At 39.8% G+C, this 17,569-nt stretch overlaps 1 protein-coding gene across 3 annotated transcripts in view; it reads right to left on the reverse strand.

Annotated features, from left to right (window-relative positions):
• The window catches only part of atp8b5b (ATPase phospholipid transporting 8B5b), a 36,790-nt gene extending 19,731 nt beyond the window's left edge, over window positions 1-17,059 (reverse strand). The window contains exons 1-5 of one of the 3 annotated variants that reach the window (XM_036529929.1): window positions 17,043-17,059; window positions 16,637-16,919; window positions 5,518-5,599; window positions 2,759-2,817; window positions 519-632 (exon numbers count right to left, since the gene is read on the reverse strand). In XM_036529929.1, coding sequence (XP_036385822.1) covers window positions 519-632; window positions 2,759-2,817; window positions 5,518-5,572 — 228 coding nt within the window. In that variant the 5' untranslated portion in view covers window positions 5,573-5,599; window positions 16,637-16,919; window positions 17,043-17,059. Of the gene's footprint in view, window positions 1-518; window positions 633-2,758; window positions 2,818-5,517; window positions 5,600-12,837; window positions 12,882-16,636; window positions 16,996-17,042 lie in introns of those variants that run through there. The other 2 variants (XM_036529928.1, XM_036529930.1) reach the window with 2 other exon arrangements.
• Window positions 17,060-17,569: the final 510 nt, after the last annotated feature.

Here is a 17,569-nt window from a genome sequence, read left to right on the forward strand (position 1 = left end):
TTAAGTAGGCATTGTAATGCTTGCTAAAACAGGCATTATTGATTTCAGTACTGCAGGACTCTCACTGCTTTAATATCCAAAGAGTATTAAAAGAATATTTGTCAAGGAGTTACACAGTTGAGGAAGTGCTTTATCATAGATAAAGAAGAGCTGTAGAACCATTCAATGTGAAATCAAGAGAAAATTAAAAAAAATCCCTCCTTAATATGATTTTAACTTAACCTGAAATCCCCTTGAACATACCCATTCTTGACGTCTCTGTTGTACCAACTAAATCCCTTAATTTAAATTAAAGTGGATGGGCTAATATGGAGGCCAATTATCTCTGAGTTAAAATTATCATAGTCATTCATCATAGTTCTTATTTTTCAGGGAAAAATTTAGATAAAATGAATTGGATTTTTAAAATTAATGTGTTTTAAAATTCACATTGATTCAGCCTGACAGGGGTTGCTCAGGGTCAGGGATTCTCCCATTCTGACTGACAGGGGGGAGTGTAGGGGGGGTGCGGTGACCACCTGTAGGATGAGCAGGAAGAGGAAGTAGGCGTTGGCGATTCTCTGGAACTGCTCAAAGAGGTTGAGGGGCAGGAAGGTAAACAGGTTGTATTTTGAGGTTTTAATGGAGTTAGTCTGGGGGAAAGACAAAGATAAAATAGTTATATCAAGCAGCAAATCGCAGTTGGACTGGCAGTTCTTGAGGACATATGAATCTCTTTTTATTTTTTCATATAGTGTAAACTATAGAATTTTATTTCATATTTATAATTAAGCATTAGTAGTTACAGAGTGGTTATGGAAGTTTGTTCCAGTGTATGTTTTTTTTTTTTTCCCAAAAACAAATTGATAAAACTGTTTCTCACAATGTTTTGGCATGTAAAAATGTATCACTAAAAATAGATTAGCTATGCATTCATCTATCATTTGTAAAATAACATCACTTGCCAGTACTCTAATACATAACACAGCCATCTCCTGTGAAGTAGAATTTGGGCTTCTACTGTATGTACATTGTTTGTCCACAGTATCCACATTCACACAGTGTTTCTAAACACCAAGGACAGAATAAAAATAAATCTTAAACTCAGACTGCAACATAACCAAATTAGCCAGTCTGGTAAAGTTTACTGTTGTCCTGAAATTACTGAACTGAGACAGCAAAGGTTAAATACCAAGCGCTGTTCCAAAGATAAAAAGCTACAAATAAAAGTAGGCTTTTTGCACAGCTCAATGGAGGAAAATCTGTCTGATCTTTGAGCGATCTACTGCTTTTTGAAATGTGTCCTCAGGACATTATATTTTCAACAGCGCTTAAAGAGCAATAAAGACCATTATCAAAATACTGAGACTTACATTACAATTATCTTTTAACATGTACAGCTGATAGGTAATCACCTCCAGATTAAGTATGTGTTCAAAAAGTCAATTTCACTATGAATCCTGAGGAGACTGTTGAGATGGCATATCAAGCACAGGTCAAGTAAAAGACCCTTCCTAGAAAGATTTATAAATATCTAGAACATCCATTAAGACACTTTCCCCGGATTTGAATAATTCAGAGCACAACTCTTGGTGTCTCTTAACTAGTCTATGGTCTCTTATAATAACAAACTCACACTCGAATATGTCTGGTTGTTTGAAATAAGTATTTATGTCTGCAAATGACACATTTTGCGGGGTATTGTTCAGTACAGATTTTCTCAGGGAGCATGATCATTCATTGGTGGACAAGCTGTTTATCAGCTTGTTTGAATTTGAGGCATCATACAGAAGCAAACGGCAGACCTGTCCATAGAGTCGAAGTCATAGAACATGTTCATTAATTCCTCTGTAAAGGGGAAGGGGATTACCAGGCCAGCACTTGGCCTATAAAAGAAGCCTTTTGATCACACAGCAGGAAGAGCACAGAACACACCTACTGTCTGATACTACATGGACTTTTTCTTGCCACAAACTTTGTCATAGATGTGGCATCACAGCACAAAAGCTGTTACCCAAAATGAGAATGCAAAGTGTCTAGTGCACTAAATGATAGACAGACTAGTGAACTGCTTTCTGTTTTGAGATCCGGGTAAAACCAGTTAAGTCAAGAGATCCAGAGAGTACTTGAACATTCACAAATGGTGAAACAAAGTAAACCACCAACTGTCACATTTCCATATCTTCAGATCAATCTGAATTTTGTGAACTCATGCCTAAATGAAATTGATGACTACTGTCAACTTGATAACAACCATAGGCATGCCTTTAAGCTAAAGGGCACATAGAATAGTTCTCTGCAATACATGAACTGAGGAGAATGGGAAGATGACGTCTGACTTATAAAGGCCTTTTTCTCTGTTGTCACCCACTTAATAAAGTGCAGCAATTTCAGTCTCTACTATTGTAAACCATACCAGACCACCAAAGATGTCTCTAGCTGGCAAACCGCCAACTCATACCTTCCCTCTGGTCTCAGAAAACCACATGTACTACAGAAATGACACTTCTAGAGCAGTGAGCAAATGTTCACTTGCAACAACTAATTTGTGGCAAAGATACTTTTACCTGAGGCTCACAGCAAATGTCAATGTCACCCAGACACACACACACCTCCTATTGCCAAACCACCTGTAGGACAGATATTTTACATGATAAAAACTAAGCTCAAAGTATCTTGAAGAAAAGGGAAAAGTGGCTCTACTACAGAGGTAAATTTACAGTGGGGGAAAAGTACAAGGGGAAAATCCAGGACTCAGGACTCAGGACTCAGGACTCACCGCATATTTGTAGGAGAGGTTAAACTCTCTGTCATTTGCTCGTAGATGTCTCTCTTCCTCTGTAGGACAATACAGGGCCATTAGAGGGGCAGAGTTATCACAGGGGAGCAAAGGATTCTGGGTATAGGTGTGTTTGCTATATGCAACAAAATTTACAATTTGAAAAATCTGTGTAGTTCTTCTTTCAAACTATACAGTATTCGTATTTATTTGCTTACATGTTAAGCAGAAACACAGACAAAATCGATATCATTGTGCAAATACAATCAGAAGTTACAATGAGTAAAGGGATTGCAAATGTACAATTCTGCAGATTTTAATTTCTTTACATTAACTCTGCCTGACCAATCTCCAGCACAGGAAAGCCACAACACCGTGATGTACTGTGCCTATTTCCTTCCAGAAACGACATGGCCTATAAACGCTCTTCACAACTGCGGTGACCATGGGAACACCACATCCTGTCTGGTGAAGAGGATTCTGGGAGATGCATGGGCTGTGGCTGTAACTGAAACATCCCACAGTGCACCAGAAGTAAGAGTGTCACAGGAGGAAGGGCCCCATGAGTTTTTCGGTCTTCTTTCAAACCTGTTCAAGATTACAGTGCTTTAAACACTTCCTATCTGAGAGATCAAACTAAGAGAACAGGAAGCCACAGCTAGGCAGATGTCAGATGTGATATATAATTACAGTTTTAAAATATGAACTAAGACAGATAGAATACATCTAAAAGAAATATCAATTATTGTCAATGTTAATCTATAAAGAATTGACACTGTAACACAGTCTGGAATTATGAATAAATATTATGCTTCATATATATATATATATATATATATATATATATATATATATATATATATATATATATATATATATATATGTACAGACGGGTGACAAATTAAAGGAAAACCCTGAATAAATGATTGGAGAAACATAATGAATGCAGATGCTTCCACACATGTGTACGGCATTTTACAATTAAGCAATTAACATCCAATCATGCTCTCTGGCATGTATAAAAATGCTGAGTATGCCTGGTTGACCTCGATTTTGGATCAAGATGGCAAGAGGAAAAGATTTAAGTGACTTTGAAAGAGAGTTCATTGTTGGGGCACGGATGGCAGGAGCTTCAGTCACAAAGGCTGCTCAACTGGCTAGTGTTTCAATAGGAACAATGACTAAAGTGACATCTGCATGTAGAGCTATGGGAAAGACATCAGTAAATAGGGTCGGAAATTGTGGTCGACAGTGCACATTCGATGTCCGTGACGCTCGTGCATTAGTGCGATATGTAAGCTAAATCAGAAGAGCGAGGGATATAATAGTAGGGTTGTAGTGCAGTTCAGTGGCGCAAAAACCATAGGCACTGGTCTACAGAGATGTGGAAAAAAGTGATATGGTCAGATGAGTCATCCTTCACCATGTTCTCAACAAGTGGGCGAGTGCATGTGTGGCGTACACCAAGAGAACGGTACAGGCCTGAATGCTTGACCCCTACGGTGAGGGGGTCTGGTTGGCTCTGTTATGCTGTGGGGGGCATTTTCCTGGCATGGTTTGGGTCCACTTGTCCCCTTAGAGGTAAGGGTCACTGCAAATCAATACAGAGTTGTTCTGAATGATCACCTTTATCCTGTGTTGAAACATTTCTATCCTGATGGGAGTGGTCTCTTCCGGGATGATAATGCCCCCATCCATAGGGCACGAGGGGTCACTGAATGGTTTAATGAGTATGAAAATGATGTGAATCATATGCTATGGCCTTTGCAGTCACCAGATCTCAACCCAATTCAACACCAATGGGAGATTTTGGACCAATGTGTTAGACAGCACTCTCCACCACCATCATCAAAACACCAAATGAGAGAATATCTTTTGGAAGAATGGTGTTCCATCCCTCCGGTAGAGTTCCAAAGACTTGTAGAATCTACGCCAAGGCGCATTGAAGCTGTTCTGGAGACTCGTGGTGGCCCAACACCTTACTGAGACACTTTATGTTGGTTTTTCCTTTAATTTGTCACCAGTCTGTCTATACTGTATGTATATATGCAGTATATATACCATTTCATACCTATGAAATCCTATGTGCACTCATTTGACAGTTGAGTTTTAAGTGACATTCACAGAGAGAAAAGTAACAGGAAGCACATTCATACATTAACCATATTTGTGGTTAGCGGTCACATAGAGTTTCCTGGAAATTGTGGGCTTATTTCTAAATGATTTCTCATGTATCATCATCTATGAGCACTTAGTGATCACCGGAGAGAATGCCTTAGGTAGGTATGCTTAGGTTTCTTCCTGATAGGGAGTTTTTCCTTGCCACTGTTGCCTTAGGCTTGCTCTCAGGGGGTCTCAGGCCTGGGAACTATGTAAAGCTGCTTTGTGACAACTTGTGTTGTAAAAAGCGCTATACAAATAAAAATGAATTGAATTGAATTGAAAGGTAGAATCTGGCTCCTGAATAGCTTTTTAATGTAGTCTCCCCATCTTGCCAGTCTCAGGCACCCAGTAGCTTGTTGGACGCTTATGACCTGCTCAGATGAGGTCAGTGGAGACACACATCTTAAAATTAGCATTGACTATGGGGTTGCACTATGGGGCTCGTAGCGTGAAGAATGGTCCTTGTATGTGGATTGCATCTGCTACATGCAGTACTCTTGCATGGTTGTAAGGGTTGTTGCAGTGAGATGAGCCTATTATGAAATGATATTACGCACCCCTGCCAGCTTTGTAATGTCAGTTCAGAAGGGCCATACCTTTCTCTTTCCTTTTTGCACAGTCCAGACCAAAGAATGACATCACAGAGTCCATCCTTTATGCTATAATTCCATGGTAGACCTGAAATGAAGAAAGAAGCACAAAAACATAATCATTGAGCATATTTTTTTTTACCAAAACCTGCCCAGACATTTGTTTCATCATTCACCAGATATGCTCCTTGCTTGTATATTCATTGTGTTTATTATTGTTATTATTAGTACTGGTAGTAGTCATTGTAGCAGTAGTAGTATTGTTATGTAGAAATGTAAAAATCATTTTCAGAGTATGACTAGAAGGGACCAGTGTGGTGCAATTGCTCCAGAAGCCAGCCAGCGGTAACCAAAGAACACCTCTGCTCTTGTTTTGGATGTAGTGCTACAGCTCTCTCCAGATTTAGCATTTCCCATTTCATACATGCATTTCTAACTGCAGCTCAAACAGCTTTTGTTTCCGTCACTAGCACTGCAGAAACCATTCCAGTCCTTATTGCATTCAACCTAGCTAGGTCAGTATAGTTTGGACTCGTCTGCATTTTGGGTTGTATACACAACACATGGCATGAGTACTGTCACGTCTACCATTTCTCCCAACTGCTCCTCAATGTACGGTACTCCAATAAATGTAATGTTGAAAATGTAATTACGGTAAGGTCACATAGCTGTAAGATATGTATCGTGTGGAAATTACAAACTTCAAAATGTAGGTAACACATGCCAAATATCTGTCATATTTTACACCACTGCTACTGTTTCTGCCATTTTCAGCAGACTTTATGTACATGCTGTAGTCCGTTATGATTCTTGTGCATATATCACATTATAGTGTGGATATTTTGGAATAGATGTAATTTTACAATATAAAAAAATAAAAACAATATACTGGTACCAATAATATCTATTTTACACATTACACAATGACATTAACAAGTACAACAACAAACTACTCCCATTTTGGAAGTAACAGTCTAACACTTGTGTAACACCTAATTGAAGGTTTAAGGTCTACTATTTGCAACACCTGTTAGCCATCATGGAAAACAGCTGGAGAGCAGTTTTAGGAAGCAGGAGCTCTGATGCCCAAACAGCTGGGCCTGATCCCATAATGATCTAAGCAGCTCTTATCTGTGGGAATCTGAACATTAACAATAAGAAGCTGTCTGCAAGCATGTGCATTGATGATAGCACTCTGTACTGGTATTATTGCATCATACAGAAATGCATGCATTATTTCACATTTGCTTCTCCAGGCTCTACATCTTTATGAAAACTGTAACTAGCAGGTCATGCCACACAGCACAGTGACACAGTGACAAAAACAAAAAGAACAATTCACTTTTACACCCTGCCTCTGCTGCCCAGTGAATTCAGATGCACTTTTATATTTAATTACATTTAAGTGCATTTAGTAATTAGATGCTCTCGTGCTGATCCAGTCTGAGATCTGTGCGCAGACATTGTTGTGGCTGCCGAAGGGTGAATCTGTGTTGTGTGAATGCTTTTTTTTAATGCTTAAGTCGTTATTGCTAAAGAGGTGGAGGAAGTACCAGATCTGTCATAAAAAATTTGGTTCTTCTTTTTGCTGTAGTGTTTTGAATACATCATGTCTTATTAGCCTTGCCTGTTACTCTGGATAAGAGTACTTGCAAAAAAAATACATACATACATAACACATTCACATGCATTATAATAATTAATCTTATTATGACCTGCATTATTATTAGCAGTCATATATTAGTAGTCATATAACAACAACAACACTAATAATAATAATACTCATCATCAAAATAACCATGGTAACCATAATAATTAGCATCACAATATACTGAGAGTAATGATGGAACTCAATTTCCAGTATTGCTTGTAACAGCCTGTGAGTTTACTACCTAGTATGATAGGCCTACCGAAAATCTCTGAATGAAAAGAAAACTACCGGGCATGTAGCAGTAGTTATATGGACATAACCTGGACATTTTCAATGACACTGTAAACAGATTGGTGTTTCCTTGTGACATTACAGACAGCCCAACCTTCTCCAATTGTTTTCAGGTGTTTTGAAGACGAACAGCTAACCAGTAAATGAGGTACACATGGTGGCCATTTACAAAGACCTGTAACTTGTTTTTCTCTCTTCCTGCTGCAGAGCCAGAAGGTTGCCTTTTTATTGGTTTGCTCAGGGTGAGGCAAAACATCTGGCCAGTGGTGGAAAACCCCGGCTTCAGAAAGCAAAAGTCCTACCATGTATTTGTTCTAGCCATTCACTAAACAAGGTGATTTCAATAATTAGCTTCCTCTACCTGGCTGAAGAATTGTGGCTAATTAAATTCATGGTGTAGTAAATGATGTAGTGCATGGGTGGAACAAATACGTGGTAGGATTTTTACTTTCTGAAGCCAGGGATTTCCACCTCTGCCCCTGAAATCTTCTACCTTGAAAAGGTGTCCAAATCGCCACAAACGTTGGGGTATTTTTTAATCCTTCACAAGAATGATGATAACAACTTCCTCTCTATAAACGCACTCACTGTCACTATTTGCAAACATCAGGATGGATGATCTGATTTCACCAACAGTACTTCACTTCAAGAAAAAGAGAGTGTCAGTTCATAGTTTCAGCTTTTTGTCTTTATACGATTTGGCTCTCACAGAGTTGCAGAATATTATCATATCAGGTGATTCACAAAATACAATGGATTGTTTGCTCTTAGATAAAGCACAAATACGATTTGTGGTATCTGTGGAAGCAAATGTAGTGGATAAGGAACTATTATTGTACCACAGGTCAACAAAGAGTCAAAAGCCATCCCCTGTACAATGTGAACTGTTTCCTCCTGTAGTTTTCTTTTTAATGTCTGCAATTCTAGGAACATGCCACCTGTTTCAGCGCTCCAATGATTACATTACTTATTGCTTTCCAGATCATTTATTCAAGGTGACTTACAAAGCCAGAGTTTTTAACTCCTTGCACATTATGAGGCTAACTCACTGCATAGCTTGAAGAGTGAGGGTTGTGTAGCTGATGGAAGAGTAAGGGTTCGAAAGGCCCAAAAATGAGAGGAGCCAGTGTGTCGAGAACTTACTGATTTGAACCAGTCATGATGTTTTACTATGCAGAGTGACACCTTTTGATTGGTTCATGCAAATCTGCAAATGACAGCACTTTGTAGTCCTACTCATTATGGGTTCCTCTCTCCCATCACTCCTAGATTTGTACCAGAACTAACATGCAAGAGGTAAAACGAATATATCAAGGGGACAACAGATGTTTCCAACCTGGAAATGAGTGTTATAAGTGACTCACCTATTTGAACCAATCATTGTGTTGTGCTAAGGAAAGTGATATCTTTTGATTGATTCATACAAGTTGGTGACTGACATTGCAGAGTAACTGCACTTGTAATGGGGTTAACAAAGCCTTGCTCTCCCATCAATCTAGTATCCCAAGTACTAGATTGATACTAGAGCTAACAGATAAGATGTGTAACACATAGTATCACATAGTATCAATCCCACAAATCTCAGATCCACCCATCAGAGCTTCAACACCTACCCCTCACGCTGATTTCCCACACACTGACTGAACAAAGGGGTCGCTCATCTGCCTCTGCCTGGCGGCTAGACTCATCGGTTTCTCAGTGCGCCTTGAGGAAAGGCAGCTCCCATCGCTCTGACTCAGTCCCTACCGTTACAACACCAGCTCCACAGGGCACAGGAATACTGACTTAGCACATGGAAACCACACCGTAGCCGCCTGTTTTGGAAAGGAGAGGCCGTCCTGACATTGTAAGGGAGCTGTGAAAAACAACAGAGCCAGCCAGGGAGGACCTGGTCAGACCTCCCACATAGAAGGGGACCCTGGAGATGCTTTAGCTCATCTTTACTCTGTAAACATGAGTTTTTTTTTCACTTAGGGCTTATCAGCGTTAGCGCTGCACACTTTTACCTGCTAAACATGGTAAGGAAAAAAACATTAGACAACATTTTTCCCAAAGATTCCCTCTCTGTGGCAAATTAGAACATCACGCCAAGTATTGGACAAACAATGCATTAATTGTATTTCTAGGTTTACTACATGGAATGTGATACTCTTAAAAGATTGCAATGTTTTTGTTTGCGATTTTGTTCGACATTGTATTGTAATTGTTTGATCAAGCACTGCAAGGCACTGGATAAGCACTATAAGAATTCAATTAGAAATGGCAGCAAAGTCAGTTTTTTCAGTTTATTCTGTCTCTGGCTTGCCCTCATTCACCCTTTGAGAGACAGGACATGCATCGCGCCAGGTCAGTTAGTGGCTCTGTGTCCTCTGTGTCAGCACACCCGACAGGGTGTCTGGGTCAGACGAGAGAGTCACGACAGGGACGGCATGTTTGACCCTGTTGGGACCAGCTAGCTTTAAGCGTCCTTCCAGGAAGTTAGATACGACCCCAGGGCACATCCATTTTGAAACATATCACCCCCTCAGCCCGCCACACACACACAGATACACAGACACACAAAAACACGGATACACAGACACACACAGTCAAACATGCCCCCCCCCCCCTTTCAACATCCTAAATCTAATGACCCCCCCACACCCAATCCCCCAATACAAGTCATCCTAATCTTATCACCCCATCCCACCCCCCAAAAAAAAAAAAAATTAACCACACACAGACACGCTTTCAAACATCTCTTCTCTCCCCCACAGTATCTTGACCACCACTCCTCCTTCACTTAAAAACATCCCGACCTCCACCCACTCCCACTTCTGAATTTCCCCTCTTCCCACATACACAGATGGCAGGGCTGCTTGCTGCCGGATGTGAGCATTCCAGTTTATCATCTTCCATTGAGCTCCTCCACATTGTTAACATTACTGTATGGGTAGCACAAATTTTAGACTAGTTTGGCAAGACCAGGTTGCCAACTTTATAGTAAAACCTGTCTGTTTTGCCGATTTCAACAGATTGTTTTACATTACATTACATTACATTATCTTATCCAGAGCAACTTACATAAGCCTGGATATTTACTGAGGTAATTCTGGGCTAAATATTTTGCCCAAGGGTACAGCGGCAATGTCCCAGCGGGGAATCAAACCAGCAACCTTTTGGTTACACTGCACCACCATTTTTTTTTTGAGAGGATTGTAATAGCCTCTGCTCAGGGCACAATGTGGTGATAGTGAAAATATGAGTAACTAGCTATAAAAGTAATCCAATCCATCATATCATAGAGAAAGCTAATCATCTATCAGCCAATAAATATTCAGTCCCTTTCATTATCATGTCCAATAATCTCTGTCAAGATACCCATTGAACTTTATGTATAAAGGACTATGACAATGGGTATTTATATATTTATAGTATTCCTATATCTATGTCTATGTGTCTCTGAGTCTGTATATTGCATGCATCTTGAGAATCTATTTTAAAATAAAAATGCATATTAGTTTTTTCAGCTTTTGCCCTCGTGAGGATTGCATACAAAGGTTGCTTATCTGAAATGAAAAAAATATATATATTCGTTATCGATCTTACAATTACCTGACTCTACTTGAACCCAGAAAAGTACTTCTATTTGATCTGTGAATTTTACGTGTCCTTGAAAAAGTCATTATGCATTTATTTAAATACCAACTGCAGGAAAATTAGTTCATCAGCCATAGGTGTGCATAAGTGCTTCCTAGACCTGTTAATGTGGCAATTAGTAATGAAGTGGAATTAAAAAAAATATGTCTGAAAAAGTTTTATAATATACTCATGGTATCCACTTCAAACTGAGTATGATTCCACATCACAGAAACAAGACTCTACATTTTCCAAATACACTTAAGTGGACAAAACAAAAGCCAAAAGAACGGACGTTCTCTCAATTATTCATGTACGCTATTGAAAAGTGCTGACTATATCTGAAGGCTAAAGAGAGATATCCTCTCTCAGTTTACGGATTAAGCAATAAAAGTTTTATTAAACAATTAATAATTAACTGATAAATCATCCCAATACATATTCCTTTATATAAATATGTAGCATGCATATGAATCCCTATGCAGACCTCAGACAACAGAAGTGCAAGATAGAAGTATATGAGTATAATATGAAGTAAATTATATTTCATCTGGCCCAACTCTAGTGTTAAGTTATCCTCTGATATAATTTGAGCCAAATTAGGGTACGGTTTGGTCCTTTGATTATTTGTACTTTAGGTCGAACCACAGTGTGTTGCTATTCTTTAGATTTATTTTACTGTGAGTACAACTGTGTAGCGTTACTACATAACCACAGAGAATTATCTGAGCCTGTAAAAAATTGAGATCACTTTATTGTTTTGCTTTCCTATTGTACTATATACCTGTGTGTGTGTGTGTGTGTGTGTGTGAGAGAGAGAGAGAGAGAGAGAGAGAGAGAGAGCGAGAGCGAGAGCTTTCTATTCTGATGAAAGATGAAATTCAGGGCATGTGCATTTAGTGACTGGTTAGCACGAAAATAAAGTCACACAATAACCAGCATAACATCTTTTCAACAGCTTCCAATCACTGACAGATATTTTTGAATAATGAAGAAAGCTAACTGATCCTGAGCTCCAATGTATGATGTCTGCAAGCAACACTTACCACGCATTGTATGAATGAAACAATGGTTAGCTTTTTATTCTTCCTGCAGATGGTACTAATCTCAAACTTCAGTCTGACAGCTGGCTTTACTGTAAGAACCATAATGTAATCTTGTTGTGGTGTGACCTGAGACTATAACCATAGGGTGACCACTTGATCTGTCTGATGACCCAGAGCATCACTGATGATAAAAAAATCAAGCCTGTTCTTTTATTTAAGATTCAGAGACTTCTCTGTTCTTCCCTACCAAAATGCAGGATATATCGACAGATGTAAAGTATGTAAATCTAAAATCTAAAATATAAGAAATACATGTTTTGACATATGTCTATGTATGTTAAGTGCATATATTAAAATATCAATATCATGTATCAATATAGTTACTACCTTCATTTATTCAATTTTAAGAACATTTTGCATATATAAAATTTGAAAAAAAAATGGATGGGCAATTTTCATATGTTTTGCAATAAATGCAGGATGATTTGCCTGAATGCTTGAACTGCAGTACAGCAAGAGCACTTATCAAAATAAGCATGTTTCACTACCCACAATGCATTGACACAAGACAACAATTCAGTATGCAGAGAAAATAAAAGATTTCAGAATTGTTCCACAATTTTGGGGAAGAGCAAAATTCAGAGCATTCACTACTTCAAAATCTAGCAAAACTGTCACCTCACAGATTAGGAAACAGCCCAGAGAGCAATTTGTACTCACTAGCAGACTGTCACTTCCTCCAGTTGTTCCAGCTTCCACCTCGCCTGCCCAAGTAGGAACACCTCACACTGTCAGTCTCTGGCATGGTTCGAACAAACATCACTCAGAGCTGAGGGGACTGGCTTCACATGCGGTCAGAGCCAGACTCCACCCCATTCCAGACACTCCCACTACCTCCACCCCCTCCCCAAAACTCACACACACACATTCACAGAAACACAGAAATGCAAAAGGAGACCCTTACCGCCTGCGCTGAACTCTCTGTGTCCCTACAGCACGATCTTGCGGGCATTGACCGGCTTTTATTACCTCCGTGGCCTCAGGGCCATGAGGTGAGAGTCACCTCTCGGGTGGATGGGTGGGCACTGGGGCCAGCGCCAGGACCCAGAGCAGACTCATCCAAATGCTCACGCTAGCGAAAAAAAAAACAACCCAGGCGTGCAGGACCACCTCACGTACGGGACGCCCAGGCTAACGCTCCACCTCTCCTCTCCTGCACTTCTCTGTCCTCCGGCTTCTCTTTGTTTGGTCTTTGTAAGAACTTCCCTGTCTGTCGAGCCTATCAGTTTCCTGCCAACTAAAAAGGGAAACTGTTGGGGTTTTTTTTTCTTGTTCATGCTTACACTCAGCACACCCCCCCCACACACACACACACACACACACACACACAGTGATAGAGCCTACAGATGTTTCATTTCTGTACTGATCATTCGGTCCTCGTCGAGGGTCAAAGTTGAACGGAAACAAACTTGCTCAGTATATACAATGCGATACTTTGTCCGGTTTCGTTTGTATTCGACATCAATAATGTTCCAGATTTTTCTGAGAGTTTACAGAGTTACTGTCTTTGGGTGGTTATCTCATTTTAGTACTGTGAGTTTCAACAAACCTCACACCCACGAACACTTGCGATGAGTAAGCATTTCATGGGGAGGATTTTCATGAAGCAACATTAAAGTACGCAATATCAGAGTACGGCAGAGATGGCTGTCATCCACCACTGAAAAGAGAGACGATCAGGTGTGGCAAAGCAACATAAAAATCACCTGCACATTTAGTCACAGATGCTACCTGGTGATTACATCATGTGCTTTGCAGAGATATTCATCCATCTTTTATTTAAGATTGAATCCATTTATACAGCTGGATATTGACATGGTTATTTTTTTCATATTTGTGCACCTTTGTACAGATATACAACATCAGAGTCCAACCAGGGATTTTAATTAGTGATTTTCTGGGTAACAGTGAAGCCAATTTGTCTTCTACACCACACTAGTTGTGATACTAGCATTGTTCAGTGAGGCAGTCCATGTTACCACAGGTCTATGCCTATATGTGAACTGAAGAGGTCAAAACTACCACATGCTGTGTGTTGGTTGGTAAATTATGACACCATGGTGTAGAGCTGTGGTTCCCAGATTCTGTGCCCCATGGGTCTTTCTTAAGGTTAATGTATAAAAACAAATAAAAACATGCACATAACATAGCAACTACAGCACACACTACAGCAAAACATCCATGCTGTATATTTTAGTGATAGGTTTTGGTTCTGGATCTATAGCTTTAGCTTGTACATCATCCACATAACTGCATATTACTGAGTGGATTGCTCAAGTTAGATATTTTGGGTGCTGAATCCCTGTTAAGTGGTTCTTTTTCATCAGTATCCAATGCCACAAATAATAACATTAGAAACATATCAGCAGTTACATATGTCTAACAAAAGCGTCATTATCAACACATGCAGGAAAATGAAATATATCAGTCAGATAAGAAATTAGAAGCATTGACATTCCTTACCAAGAATATTTGTACTTTAAATTACTTTCAGGGATCAAGCAATCTACGTAACCTACTTGCCAGAAGTGAACGCCGAAAGATCTGTTTTGTTACAGTGACCCCTAAAGACCAAAAGGAGTATTACAGGAGCACTACTAAATTCACATTGATGATGGAGTAACTGAACATTCAAACGGTGTAAGCATTTTTCTCAGACTGAGTCTAGATGGTCCAGCTCGTCTCTCTGTCACCAAAAGCCGTGGCTAGTTAATGATCACCCACGTCGTATTTAAGGAAACGATTCTTGTGTGTGGCAACCGTTGTCCTTATCAGCACAGTGACACTGATGACAGCGCGGACCATTTACATGACCCCCCCCCCCCCCTACAAAAAGTGGTGTAGAGCAAACAATGAAAGCAAGGCACCTGTCATCCAGACTGACCTCCACAATACAGTTACGTTTGTTCACCTCGGGTGAAAATTGAAAGATTTTCCCTGTTAGAGCGCATTCCATGGGTTTAATATTTTACGAGTTTGCTACAAGTTTTAATCGTCGCCTAGCGCCTTTTCTCCAAAAAATGTGGTAGTCTACGGTAATTATTTGACATGCATACATAATGTTCATACATATGTAACAAGAGATCATAAACTTCACGAAGAAAAAAAGAAAGAAAAAAGAAAATAATTCTGACAACGTACATGAGCAAAGGTGTTCACTTGGACCTACCAAGCCAAACTACCCTTTCGCGTTATAAAGTTTCGTTAATTTACAAACGAACAATGGTGTGACGAAATGAGCTGAACCCCACTGAAACTATATTTTTACAAGATCTAGTGATATTCTATATAACCACTTTGTGAATATAACCACAAAAGTACACTTTAATGCTTAATCAAAATAACCAAATCTAGGAAATCATCACTTATCAATTTATTCTATGCACTTATTTTGTATTTTGAAAATCCAAATAAACTGGCATAGCATCTTGGGTGCACCACATGTATATGTATACGAAACGTTGTTTTGCCGCTTGTAACTATTACAAAATGCACTGTTGATAATCTATCCATGCTGCCAGCATATTGCCATAGCCCTGAACATTGGACCTGCTTGTTCATATCTCACAGACCAGTCTTCTACTTACATTCTCTAATGATTACTAATCTAATCTGATCTTTTAGTCATCACTTTCTTTCAGTTATCTGTCAGTTAACAATGATAACAAATCTCACTGCCAGACAATGGGAAAGTAATATTATTTTTAAACTTATGTACAACATGGTAGTGAATGGTGGTGTCCAGCCCCGCTCATAAGGATCCTATAGGTGGTTTTCAGCATCTTAGCAATGCCTCTCAACATCTGATTGATACTTGGAATACCAGACAATTTAAGTTCGTATCCAATCAACGGCTGCAATTAAGTCATTTACTCCTTGGTAGGGACAAAGTACAGAAACCCATGGACCTGAAGCGAGCACCATTTCAGCTGAAATTTTTTGAATAAGACTATAAGCATCAGGGCTAGTATGTTGTCACAGTTGGACCACAATGGCAGTCAGGTTTCTGACAATGATATCACAGTTTCAATGTCCACAGCATCTTTTGTCAGAACAAACTGAGGGTAGCACATCTGCCAAAGATTCTCCAATGATAAACACTAGCAACATGAAATCTGTTCTGAAATCTTTACCTGCACACTCATATTAACACTCTAATAAAAACTATTTTCAAGGTGTGCGAAAAAGTATACTAGATATCAACATGTTTCATTCAGTGTAATTCGGTAACAGAAAGTAACCTCAAATTAATTAAAGTGAAAACACAGAACTTCAACTTACTTTCCCAAAATTACTGTAAACAACAATAAAGCTTCTCATTTATGTAATCGAGCTTTGTACACCTGAATAGCAGACCCACTGCATCACATTTTGGGAATTGAGAATTGCACCACTCATGCAACCAACACTGACAGGCAAACCATACATTGAAATAAAGCAAATTCTTAAAATTACACACCACAATAAGGCGTTAGATGTATCCCTCCCAGCACAGGATTTCAGAATCCTACAGGAAGCTGTCTCCTCAGGGAGCGATGGGCCGAATCAAGAAGGGTGCGGCGATTCCCTGGCACTTCCTCCACCGCAACCCTCTCTCTCTCTCTCTCTCAGGTGAGTAAATCCGAGCTGGTGGGGGAGCGAACTCCTGACCCCACCCCACAGGCGGACAACAGAGCCCCTCACAAATTCTTCTTCCGTCTCTGTCCCGCAGACACAGGGGGGTGTAGGCTAGGGTGGGAGGTCTGGAGATATTCACAATGGTACAGGCCAGGGGTGAGGGGTACAGAACGAGAGAGAGGACGAGAAGGCGAGGAACTGCTCGAGCTGAGCTTACAGGTGTGACCGATCGGAGGGCGAATACATACCACCTCGATCTTTGGACCCAACAGGAGAGTGTCACAGTGCCATAAAAGAGTGCAGTGATAAAGTGACACGAAATGGCCGATCAATATGCCAGGTGCCTCACAGCTTCAAAAGGGAGATTAGGAAACGGCTGTGAGTCATGTCAAATTCACCCGACAGATAACAGACTTCCAAAGACCTTTCCCATTCTACCCCAAATGCATACTCACAAACACACGCCACGATTAATTTCATACAGCACATATTCTCATTTCTTCTAATAATAACAACATTCCAATCACTAAAAATGGTATACACATTTTGACTTTGCCTTTTCATTTTTTACCATTCGAAATACTTTTGAAATTTTGAAATTTGGAAAGGTGTTACTTCTTCACAGGGGCTCTGGGTGCGGTCGTATAGGAGCTCTTTTAAAAATATTGGTCCTCACTAGAATCTCTTGCTTCTGAGGGGCCAAGAGCAATCTGATACTGACCCGAGCACAATTGACCTTCTGTGGTGCTGAGATCTACAATGGCGAGAGAGAGGA

The sequence above is a fragment of the Megalops cyprinoides genome, chromosome 5 (assembly GCF_013368585.1).
Source record: "Megalops cyprinoides isolate fMegCyp1 chromosome 5, fMegCyp1.pri, whole genome shotgun sequence".
In the NCBI taxonomy this organism is placed as follows: domain Eukaryota; kingdom Metazoa; phylum Chordata; class Actinopteri; order Elopiformes; family Megalopidae; genus Megalops; species Megalops cyprinoides.